Here is a 13411-nt window from a genome sequence, read left to right as displayed (position 1 = left end):
TAATATATTTTCTTGGCAAACTTCAGTTTTTGACATTTTCGACGGGTTTTTGACGGTTTAAACCAGTATTATATCCCTGTCATGTCAAAAACCACTTTTTGACGTCAAAAACCACTTTTTGACGTCAAAAACCCAACCCTGCTCTCCTAGTAACTCTTCAGTTACTTTTACATTGCAGGTTGGAACAGTGAGGTATATGGCTCCAGAAGTTCTTGAAGGTGCTGTTAATTTAAGAGACTGTGAATCTTCTTTAAAGCAAATTGATGTCTATTCTTTGGGGCTAATTCTATGGGAACTTGCCACTAGATGTACTGATCTCTTTCAAGGTTATACTTTTTTTTAAAAATATTTTGTCTGTCAATTTCTATACTTATTAAATCATGTATAGTTATTAAATCTGATGGGCACTCTATGCATATTAAATCAGTATTTATTCACACATATTCTGTACATATTAAATCATGTTAGACCCTCTAAAGCAATCTCTCTTGAGCGGAAATGAGATTGAAGTTAAGACTTGTAGCCCTTTGCAAAAAATTTTAATAAGTGCCAATAAGTGAAACCAATTAATTTTTTTTATTAGTTAAAGCCTACTTTTATTATTATTTTTCATATTTTGTTTATTTATTTTTAATTGTTTTATATTAAAAATTGTTTGTTTGCAGATTTTGATACACCCTGTATATTTTTTTAAAAAATTTTTCTCTTTAGTTTTTGCTGTTAACTCTGGTGCTTTGGTAAATATTAAACTCTTACAGCCAAAAGAGATAAAGGGCCTAACTATTCAGTTTGTTTAAAAAGTTTTGAAGTATCTTTTAAGTCTATTAAATTTTCTGTTTGCCCCCATAATGTGATTCTAGATTTGTGCATTTATGTCATTAGTTTCATTAACTAGTGTTCAATGGTGTTATATTTTCATCTAGAGTACAAAAATTATGATTTATTTATATTTTTATAATTTTTATTTCGCCCAAAATTTATTTATATTGTTTGTACTAAAGTAGTACAACATTAAATTTTTTTAAGCTAAGTTAACTGATTGATGTGAAAGAAAAAAAACTTGAGTATGATTTTTTACTGCTTCATGATAGTTATTCATTTATAACTATTTATTTATTCTTAAGATTCAATTTGTTTTCAATTTTGTTATTTTCAGTTATTATTAAATAGCCTGAAACATACTGCTTTTTCAAGTTTAATTGTATGAAAATTGAACTGACACCAATTAAAATAATTAATAATTTTAAAACAATTATTGCATATTATTTTATAAAAATTTTTGCTACTAGTTATTTTTTTTTAATTCTGAAGTATTTTGTATGATTAGGGGTTGATGTACCTGAATATAAAGCACCATTTGTAGCAGAAATAGGAACACATCCAAGCATGGAGCAGTTACAACATCTTGTTGTAAAATTAAAAGCTAGGCCACTATTCCCTGATATTTGGAAAGATACTAATCCTGTAAGACACTTATTTTAATAGAATTATTATTATTTTTTTTTGTATTTTAGTTTAGTGTTTAATTTCTAGAAATTTAGTGTTGTATTTAGTGTTTAAATTAAATTATTCATTATAATGTTACTGTTTATTTCATTTTGAAATTTCTGGAAATTTAAAAAAGATGTTATCAGCACTAGTTCTAAATAATAGATTTAGACACCACATGTCCCAAAAAATCTGAAAGTTCTCTAAAACTAAATTTTTTTATATGATGAATTAAAATGAAATTATTTACAATGTAGGATTGCAACCTCAGTTTAAAATTTTTACTGTAAAAATATTATCTAAATTCATAAATTTTAATCATCATTATGTAAATGTTGTCATAATTTTTCTTTCTTTATTTTTTTTGGAATATTAATCTTCAATAGTAAAAATTCTTGATTCTCAAATCTTCTGAATAAAAAAAAAAAATTAAGATTTTAGGATTTTAGAAAAAGATATTTTAAATTTTTTTAAGAAGAAAATTGCAACCTTAGTGTAGAACTGCATACTTCAATTATACATTGTTGTGTAAATGCTATTCATCACAATCCTAATTTTATTTTTCTATATTTCTTCTGATTTGAAAATGTTCCAACATTGACACTTGTGGCTTATCTTAAGCTTCTGAAAAAGGTTTGCCACACAAATTATTATTGTAAACCTTACAAATGTTGTGACTAAAATTGTATTGATTTTTTTTTACAGCTCTACTTAGTTAGGAAGTAAAATGAGAAAAAACATATTTTTTGTTTATTATTGTAGGGCTATATCCTATTTAGATTGGAAAAATGTCCTTAATTTATGTTTGTAATAATGTCTTTTATTTAGATTTGTTGAATTAATTACTAATTAGAAAAATGTGAAATAAAGCTTTAATTTTTCTTACATTACTAACTTTAATAAAATTTTATATTATTTTAGAATTATGAATTCATATCTGCATACACAATTTTTTTATAAGTTTTGCATAGGTGCAGAGTACGATTTCATTTTTTTCTTGTTAAAAAAAGATCAAAGCTGATATTTTGATTTACACCCAAGTTACCAACATTTAAATGAAGTGAATTTAAATTGTATTGTTATGATCGCTAATATCTATAAAACTATACATTATTGATTAACCTATTATTGATTTGGATTGGATATAATAATAATCGGATAATCGATAGATATATCGGAAGTCTGCATGGAGAAATATTCAGAGGAAGGCATTGGCTCACATTGGGCTGTCTGGCCAACTATGATGATGATGATGGATATAATAAAGTACTAGACCATTTTATTTTAATTCCAACACTTGAATGTGATGACGTAGAATCATAAATTAGTTAGTACTATGCATCACACTTGAGTAACTCAGATTGTAGATGTAGACTTTATTTTTTTAATTTGAAAAATGATAATGTGTTCTTTTTTTCATTGATATATGTGTATTCAGAATGTGTATTAAAGAACTTAATTGATTCATAGGCAGTTAGAGCCCTGAAAGAAACAATCGAAGATTGTTGGGACCAAGATGCAGAAGCTAGACTTACAGCTTTATGTGTGGAAGAACGACTTAATGAACTTCCAGTTTTGTGGGATAGATATAAAGGTAACATTAATTTTTATATTTTGAATTTAAATTTGAAATTTTTTTTTTAAAGGTTCATAAATTATTTTTTAAATTGTGAAGTACATGTAGAAGTTTATTGTGTTGTTGAAGAACTTATTTATAAATTTAGTTAGTAAAAATTGTTCATACATATATAACACTGTTGCTCTTAATTTTAACTCACTCTTTTTTTTTCTGATCAAAAGCTTATAAATGCACTAATTCAATGCTTTACAACTACTTCCATTCATTTCTGTAACTAATATTGGTTGTAAAAAAAAAAAAAAAAAAAAAAAAAAAAAAAAAAAAAAAAAAAAGATGAAAATTTCATTTTAGTACATTTTTATAAAGTAAAAATTTAATTCATCAGAGACATGAAAATTATAAGATAAAACCACCTTCGGAAGATGATTTAGTACATTAGGAATTACTGCATTAAATCAGATATCAGAAATTTCAGAGATATTTACCAATAAAATGACGTGAATGTTTGCATTTGGTCACGTAGATAATGCAAAGATTTAGGAGAAACATTCTGTTGTGTTCATGCTTATTTATGTAATGAAACATGTCTTTGCTTTATTAAAATATTATATTAATGCTAGAGTTTATTACTTGTGTTTTTTTGTTGAAGAACAGAAAAAACAATGGTCTCACTGAAATTTTCTAAATAATAATTTTTGAGTTTTAAAAGTAATAGATTTTTTTTAGCTTATTACATGTCATGTTGAGATTGTTATATCAGAATTGAACACATTAAAATTACTTTTGTTATTTATATTTTGATCTCTATATTTTTTAATTCTTCAAATGCTAGTTACTAGTTCGGTTCACTTAAGAGGATATTCCTCTTCAGAGTAAACTCAAATGTCGAAGGGAAATAGACAGGGAAGGAAATTCTATAAATATGTTTTTAATCCTTTTTATTTAATTTCTCTTATAAACTGATAATTATTTATTCGATTTCGCAGTATCTTACGATATATGTAAAATACAAAGCCGCCACCCAATAACAATTTGAGATATAAAACGTGCAGTATTTTAGAAAATCTATTAATTTTTCATGAAAAATTTGAATAATATTAATATTTTTCAAGTTGGAAAAAAATTCAACATTTTGTTACAAATTTTCATTAAAAGCACTAAAAATTATTTTGATTTATTTTTCATAAAAATTTCATGTGGCCTGGAAAAATTATAAATTGGCAGCAAAGTAAACACAATGTAAATGTTTTTATATATATGTAATTATCAAAAAATATTTCTTACTCAAAGAAAATCTAAATGGTGTAAATAAAAAATTGATTTTAACTTTTATGTTTCCTTAGTGTTACAAATTTTTTTGGTGGTAACAAGTATGTTGAAGCATTTATATTCTTTTCAATTTTGTTATCTATTAAATGTTTTCTAAGTTGCCTGATATTTGTTTTTAGTTTTTGCGATATGCTATCTAAAAATTAAAAAAAAGACAGTAAAGCATTCTTGAATTATTTAAATATGCAAATGAAATATAGTTTTATTCATTTGAATTGACGGCGACTCTGTCACACCAACTGCTCTACTATAGTATTTCGTTGAGATTTGTGTAAAAATTTTGAGTTTAATATTTTTTCGCATTCATTGGTAATTTTTCATTTGTAATTTTGAATTTGGTATGAAAACTTGTGAGTTTAGAAAGAAAAAGATTTTCTCATTTGTGTAATGATATGAGTTTGATTACTATGGATGTTTGTTTATTCTACATTCAGATGACAAGGAAATTTTCGAGGTAATTATGAGGAAAAAGGCTTATGCCATGAAAAACTTTTTCAAAAGCTCCTTTTCTTTTATTGTGAAAATATGCGTTAATGTTACATGTATAGCATATTGTGTTGTATATAACATTTACATTTTTTTTAAGTAAATGAATGCTTAACTCTTTTCAGCTGGTACAACAATTCAAGGAGTTAGTCCAACTGTAAATGCCACTTCTCTTGATACTAGGACTACCACAAATGTAACTCAGAGTGGTTTCAGAGGATCTACATTTGAAATGCCTGTGATTAGAAGCAACTCGGAAGCTCTCAGCCCCAACGCATGGGGCATCGATAGTCGCTACAGTGGTGATTTCAGCATATCAGAGAACACTGCTGAAACTAGCATTACAATGTCTCCTACTGAATTGACTCCTAGGTCATGCCCAAGTGATTCTAGTAGCAATGCAAACAATCTAAAAAATTTGACTAATAATAATAATGTAACTTCAAATTTAAAAGTGTATGTACCATTGCAACCTTATCAGGGTAAAAATCCCACGCAAGAACGTAATTTAGTGATGGAACCTGTAGAGAATATAACAGTCAGTGGCAATTCGCTCGTTGAAAGAGCTGACAAATTCAGCACTCGTAACAACTCCTCCAACAGTTTTAATTTTGAGACGGACTTGTTCAATACCTTGCAGCCCGGTGAAGCGTCTGAAAGCAATGCCTTAGTCCCAAATGATGTACTGAGTCAGTCCACAAGGGCTGTGAATCCTATACCATATGTTCAGAATGCTGTTCATACGGTTAGCACTATGCCAAAGCAACCGAATGTCCCCGGAAATGGACATTCAATTATTATGGCTAATGGAAGCATTGCTGATCCTAGGTCTAAAAAAAGTAGCAAATCCGATAAGGGCATTATAAAAGGTTTTAAAAATTTATTTAAATTTCCTAGAAATGCATCAAACAGTGAAGATGCTGGAACAGTTCCCAAGAGTCAAATTCCTCCAACTGTGATTGTACCTAAAGTACCCAGTGTTCAGAATACTGTCCCAAAGCCTTTAGGTGCAACTAATCTCACTAAACCCCAAAGTATGGATACTGAAGTATATGTGATGGATATGAATGACGAGTACAGCATGACACAAACTGTGGTCCGCCCAGTAGCTAACAGGCAGATATACAGCCAGACTGTCTCTGCCAATGCGGCAGAAAACGACGATGAAGCCGACAATAGCAAAAAATTCCCCTTTCAGAACGGGTTTGTTCAAAGTCAGACTCACCCTCAGCTTTGTTCCGATACCAATCCCAAGATGAAAAGACCAAATACTTTACCGATTGCTAATATAGGAGTGAGCAATTGTACTGTTGCCGCTTTAGTCCCCAGTCCTGCGAAAATAGCGTCTAGTAGTGAGAACAATATCAATGCTTGTCAGCCAAATAACTCAACTTCTGAGGTTAACAATAAAGCTTCTTTTGCGACTAGCTCTAATCAGATAAAAAATGCTAGATTTTCTCTGTACGACGATCGCATTATGGCTCCCAACACGAGATTGCTCCACCAAATAGAACACACCCCCTGTAAACTTGGCTCACCTCATATGTCAGTGTCTGTACCTCTGTCCATAGATTCTCTTTGCGAATCAGAAGTTTCTAGCTTTCATAAGACATTTCTAACTCAAAATTCTCAGAATGAAATAAACGATAATCAATAATGATAGTTAAACTATATTTGTTTCAATTATTCAAGAATGCCAACAACTAGGAATTTTCCTCAGGAATTACGGGTTTAAATCTGACTACAGATACCTTCGGGAATATCTTTTTTTTAAAAGAAAAATACGGGTTTCAAATCCTTAAGGTGCTTTATTGTCCCTTCTTGCTTTTCTTTTGTTTCTCTATTTAATTTTTGCATCAGAAATAGTATCTAGCACTGTTTTATATATTTATTTTTTAGCATTAGTTTTGTGCTGCGTACACACTTTCAACATAACAGGTCATAGTGGTTAAGGAAAATTTCTTTTCAGACAGCAATCTTAACTAGCAACCATGGGAAAAAAATCTAAATTTTTTAAATTTTTTCTCAGTTTCCTAAAAATAGTGGGAAATCAGATTATATTTTCTCCCATCTGTCGATCATTAGAAACATTATCTAGCATTAGAAAGATTAAACCCTACAAAGTGTTCCCTTATTAGTGTTGTTGCATTATACACATAAAACTGAATTGTAATCATTCTGCACACAGGCGATAAATAGTTAAAAAGAATGCCATCTCAGGTACAAAAGTTTTTTTTAAAATATCTACTTAGAGTGTGAAATACGTTATTCCATAGAATAATTAAGTCCATAGAATAACCCAGTTTTAGCTGCATTTAGTCAGTTTTGAACTGCTTATAGCTGCTTTGTAATCACGTGTGTGTGCACGCTCAATTCTTTTGCTTTTATAAATAGTTATTAATATGAGCAATGATAAATTATATCATCTCCTTTTCCTTATTATTCATCAATTAATCATCCGCAAATAGAGATAAAAAATATTTTTTGAGAGATTTTAGCTATTTATGATCAGTTAATTTATAAAATAACTTTGAAATTGTTTGTTTTTTACTTTAACAGTCTATCATTAGCTATTTCATCGAAAAATTAGGTTAAGTATGAAGTTTTTCAACTGTTATATACTTTAACTGACTTGTCTAGTTATTAGAGTGCTTAAAAGATGCTTATTTTTTGTTGAATAATTTGGCTACGAACCCTGTTCTTATTTTAATTTAATTAACCCCCATGTAATTACTATTTATTCTACAACAAAGCTTAAGTTAAGCTTAATATTTTGATCGAAATATAATCATATTAATCAAATATGTTTATAATAAACAAAAAATCTATTTTTTAAAGATTGTCTTTTTGAAATTTTACGAGCAAAGGGAAATTCCTATTTTGCTTACTGAGATTTAGCTTCAGTAGTTGGCATTCTTGAAAAATTTTTATGCGATTTCTAATGTATAGATCGATAAATAATAATGTTGGAATATTTCTCACTTGCTACAAGCATTTACGTGCAATTGGTAAAATTCTGATTCTTATAACATTCTTAAAGGTGTTATTTATTGAGAGAATATACAAGTCAAGTGAAAACATTTATGCATGAAATTGTGATACTCATTTATATTTACTTTACATGTCCTTGAGGACTTTATATTTAAATAGCCTCAATTTTGGTCTGGAATCTATCTGCACTTTATTTAACATAACATGCTTGTACTGAAAATTGGCTAATTATTTAAAAGCTTGGTAAAAAACAAGTTATGTGACATTTTAGTGAATTTGAAAAAAATCTGCTTTAGAATGTAGAGAAACTCTAGTGAGGTGTTTACAAGCAATTTTTTTTATTATTATTAAATACTCTTTTTATTTAATGACTTGGTAAAAAAAAGAATATTTCACATTTACAGCTGACTTTAATTTTATTTTAAATTAGAAAATTAGAGTGTTTTTTAATTGTCATGTAAAATCTTTTAAAAATTATTATTATTCAATTTTAATATTTCATTAATTTGATAGAAAAAAATTTAAGCAAAGAATTGTCAAGAAGCTGCTTACAAAAGATTTTATTTTGATTGAATACTCTTTTATTATTGAAAGACTTGATAATATTGTTAATGTTCTGTATTTAAAGCTAACTCTTAAAATGTTATAAAATTTTAATGTTGAGTGTTTTTTAAATGTCACTTAACATGTTACGTAACCAATATTATGCAACTTTAAGTGTTTTAATGATTTTGGGAAAATCGATTTTAGAAAGTAGAAAAATACCAGGAAGTTGCTTACAAACTGGATTTTTTTTATTGTAACATTTCAAAGGCTTAGTAAAATAAATTAAATGTTCTATGTTTGCTAACTTGCTTTTCAGATTGGACGTTTTCTAAATGTGGCTTGTTATGTTTTAAAGCTTATTTATTTTAATTGTAACATTTAAATGAATTTGAGAGAATCATTTTTATAATGTTGAGCCACTTCAGGAAGAAGTTTTATAAAACAGAATTTTTTTGGAGTCATATAAAGGCTTGGTATAATAAATTAATGTTCTATATTTGAGCCTACTCTAACCTGTTTTTAAAATTGTACATTTGAGTGTTTTCTAAATGTCACTTAACATGTTTTTTCACTTAAGTATCTAATCCGCAGATTAATTTAAAGTATGATTTTTAATTTTTTTAAAAGTATGATTTTGAAATTTTTTAAGCAAGTTCTTTTTTAATTTTACATAAGAATTTTTGTTAAATTGCAGAAATTTTTGTAGTAGTATCTCTCTTCTTTCTCTTCTCTCTCTCTAGTAATATCTCTGAATTACTAATTGTTAAAAAAGAATATTAAATTAAAGGCACTTACTATTAAGAACATTATTATAGAGTTTTATTTAAAATGTTTTCATTAATATAACAACAGTGGATCATAGATGTTGTACCATTATATTTCTTTCATATTTAATAGTTAATAATTTCAGAAAATATTTAAATACTCTTAGAAATACTTTAATAATAATTTGATAATACTTTGAAATGTTTAATTCTGTTATTAGAAAAAAATAACATCTGTTTATATGTTTAGTCAAATGTGTTTATTTTAGCTTGTCATATTATTTAAATAAAATAATTTTTTTATTGTTTTGTTCGAGGTTGCAAAACCTATTTGATAAACTAATTTTGTTTCATAAATAATAAAAAAATTATATAATGACCTAACATATCGACAACGAAAGCACGATTGTTATTTTTTGACAGAACGCTAATATTTAAACATTACAATCTATAATGTTTTAAAATGTACATTGAATTATTTATAGTAATTTATCATCATATTTCTGTTATTTTGTAACGCATTTTTTGTTTTGTTTAAACTCTCTTAAAATCAATTAGCTTTCTAAGTTCTTAGGAGCTGCATGTAATGTTTTTTTTTGTTTCTTTGTGTAATTTTATTATTTGATAACAAAGTGATAAACAAATATAAACTAAGAATTCAAATTGTAACAAATGATTTAAAATTTCATGGATAAAAATTTGAGGGTTCACGAACATTATTTTAGGGGTGTATGAGCATCAATATTTTTTCTTCATTTTATTCTATTGAATTTCTATTCTTTTCATTTATTCTATCGAATTTGATTTTGCTATACTAAATATGAATATTTTTATTATTGTATGATACAATTTAAGTTCTAAAACTACTTAGTACTGCAATTTTTTTTGTGCTCGATTATTATTATATTTTCAAAATTACCTTTTTTAATGGTTCAAAGGAGTGTTCAATATTGTATCAATTTCCCATAGTAGCTATTTATTATATTAATAGAGTAATGCTATTAGTATAAATTGAAAGATGAGATTTTGTTCATATTTCAAAGGAAAAAAAATTAATGTTTTATTTGCTGCTTTAAAAAATTTTGCTGTAATTAACAATAATTTAGCTGTAACTGTGATCGGGAACTTTGTTTTTCCACCTAATTACAACTCTGTGCTTGTGTTTGCTTCTTGTTATTATAGTAATATCAAATATTTTATTTATCATTCATAAGAAATTAAACTAAATTAATCCTCATTATAAACCACCTGTCTGGAAGAGGGGAAAGAAAAAAATGACAATATATGCATCTGAATGTGTTGTATGAGGCTAGGTGGCAAGAAATTACTTGGACATGTGTAGTTCAAAGTTTAGTTTTTAAAAATGGGGCATATAAACTTTTAAATAAACATGAAAACTTAAATACTTGCAACACATTTACAGGTGTTTGAACTGACTACCTTTAGCCTTGAAATACGGGACAAATTTTTTTTCTTGGGCTATTACTTATCAATTGATATTGTTCGGCTCTTTACACAAGGCCAAACTCTATTCAATACATTAAAGTCATAATACAATATGCAAAGTTATAAGTTTACTATAAACCTTTATCTCCATCTGGTAAATTTGTTGGCCATAAAGTCTGGAAAGTTAATATTGCATCATTTTAGAGTACTTCTATGTGTGCTAACTATAAAATCTTTTTTTGTTTTCATGGAACTTAAATGGCCAAGGATGCATAAATTTTTTTAAAAAATTAGCTTGTAAAATATTGCAATAAGAGTCTTTTCTTTTAAATTTTGTCCAATTATTTCTTGTCAACATGGCAAAATTGTCAAAATAATAATGTGCAAGTGAATTACAAGTACTTTGTTAGTATAAAAGTGCTTTTTAATTTTTAGATATTAGAATGTTTTGCTATAATACTTATAACCATTAATTTAGAATATATCTATTGCAATTTACTAATTTCTTAACATGTATGTATATTTATTGTAATTTTCAGTATCTTAATTTAATTTTGTCTTGATTCACTTATTGAAAATATTTTACTACTGAAAAAAAATCATGTGTATTCCTATATTATATTATAATTATTATAATTATAATATAGGAATTATAATATATTATAATTCCTATATTATTTCCTATATTATAATTTAAAAAACATTGTATGAGAGAACCATTGCCTGATAAGTTAAATATTTAAAAGTAGCCTTAAATTTATTATATATGCAAGGACTTAGAGAAAGTGCCTCTGAATGATTTGGATTTCACTATTATCTCAAATCATTTTGAATCTTTGTTATTCCTTAAATTTTGATACTGTTGAAAATTTGTAATTTTTCATCTTTTTGTTTAAGCAATTAAACTAGGATATACTAGGTGCCTTTTTCTTAAATGCCTAAATTAATCAAATTTTTAACATTTTAGCACTGTTCAGCATTTATTTGTTGTTAAAATTAAACAGTATTTTTTTTGTTTTCATTCACAGTTTTAAATCATATCTTGGGGTAAAAAGTTACAACAAAACTAATGGTATAATTTTGTCTCAGCTTTTACTACCATTTTAATAAAACAATTTAGATAAGCTCAACTTTATATACAACATGATTTATTTTATAAATAAACAGTCTTCAATATAATGTATCAAATTATTTTTATTCTGTTCACAATTATAGTGCTAACAATATATAAGGTTTGCCCAAATGAAAAGTGGACATCCGTTTTAGCATTAGAAATGGGATAAAGCCTTTTTTGTCACCATTCTTTAGGGCTGTAAATTAAGATATGCAGATTGTATATGACTAATTGTGCATTTCACATGAGAGCATTTAAAGTGAAACTAAAGTTTATTCAAGAAGGATGCATTTGGAAAAAAGAAAACCAAATAGTAGAATTTTTTATTGCAGAAGTTGAATGCACCATTTATTTACTCATGTGCTGCATATATGCCATGAGTTTTAACTGATTCTAATAATTTCATCAGCAATTGCAATGTTTTCGTAAAAGATCATGGCATTTCTTTACCCTGAGTCTAGTAAAACGACAATAACATGTTTTTTAAATTTTTTAAAAATGTTTTCGTTTTGAGTATGAGAAAATTTGATTGTTATTTTATATGTGTATGTTACTTTTAATTTCAGGTCCCTCCTAATTAGTCACTATGACCCTTCCCTCTTTTGAAAATCGTGGTCCGTGACAATGTTTGCTTACATAAATGTCCGCATTATGCTGACCTTTGACACTCTCCTATCAAAGTTAACATTTTTGTAGGGTGGTGCTGCTAGTGCTAATGCATTTCTTCTTTTTGAGGAATGTTCACTTAACATTTGGTTACACTTATAGCTTTACCACCTCTTTTTTCCCTGATTATTTTAATCCTGATTCAAACATACAAAAGATTGGTGCATTGTGTTTGATATTTTCATGAGTAATTAAAAATTTTTTTTTTTTAATATTTAGTTTTTGCAAAAGAGTTCATTTATTTTAATTATGTAAAAATAGTGGATATTTAATTTTATAATTGTTTCATGATGTGCACAGATCAAATAATATGATTATGAATATGGAACAAATTGCTCTAGCTATCTTGCAATGATTGTAATAGCTGTTACATTTATATTCAACTTTGTTTTCATTATTCTGTTTTGCTTTGTACTTTTTTGTCATTTTATCATGTAACTCCAAAGAAATAGAGGATTTATATTTTACCTCTAAGTGATTTTTATTTTATGATTAAAACATTATTGTAGTGTACCTATATTAGTTTTTTGTGTATGAAATAGAGTTGGGTAAAGCAAATCATAGAAGTAATTTGTATCTATTGAATAATCAATTCACAAGGTTTAAAGAATTAAGAAACTGAATCAACAAATCTAAATGGGTTAGTAGTTATGCTTTAATTACCTGAAATTAATTACCTGAATTAAGAAATCGGTTTAAATATTGAGATTCTGTTCCATTGGTTGTTTCATCAGTTGATTTATGTCGCTCACTCAAAACAACTGACTATCAATAAATGAATTTTATCAGCTACGTAATTCAAATCAGTTTCAAACTGTGTAAACAAGTTGTAATTGCCTGATACAAATAAATTGTTTTGACCGACTGATTATAATCAATATTTTAAATCTAATCAGTGTTAGAATATGGAAGTGAAATGATGCAAATAAACCTCTGCCTATCACTAATTTAGATTTTTTTTTGTTTGAATCGATTCAAATCATTCATTCTATAATAAAAATC

General features: G+C 26.9%; 1 protein-coding gene across 2 annotated transcripts in view; it reads left to right on the top strand.

The window, feature by feature from the left end:
- The window catches only part of LOC107454377 (uncharacterized), a 73776-nt gene extending 66019 nt beyond the window's left edge, over positions 1-7757 (top strand). For both annotated transcript variants that reach the window (XM_043043719.3, XM_043043726.3), the window contains exons 7-10: positions 179-326; positions 1328-1464; positions 2959-3082; positions 5008-7757. In XM_043043719.3, coding sequence (XP_042899653.2) covers positions 179-326; positions 1328-1464; positions 2959-3082; positions 5008-6539 — 1941 coding nt within the window. In that variant the 3' untranslated portion in view covers positions 6540-7757. The remainder of the gene's footprint in view (positions 1-178; positions 327-1327; positions 1465-2958; positions 3083-5007) is intronic.
- Positions 7758-13411: the final 5654 nt, after the last annotated feature.

Source organism: Parasteatoda tepidariorum, chromosome 10 (genome assembly GCF_982258835.1).
Source record: "Parasteatoda tepidariorum strain Cologne lab strain chromosome 10, Ptep-v5.0, whole genome shotgun sequence".
NCBI classification, from domain to species: domain Eukaryota; kingdom Metazoa; phylum Arthropoda; class Arachnida; order Araneae; family Theridiidae; genus Parasteatoda; species Parasteatoda tepidariorum.
Note: the sequence above shows the minus strand (reverse complement) of the source record. Positions and strands in the feature narration are given on the sequence as shown.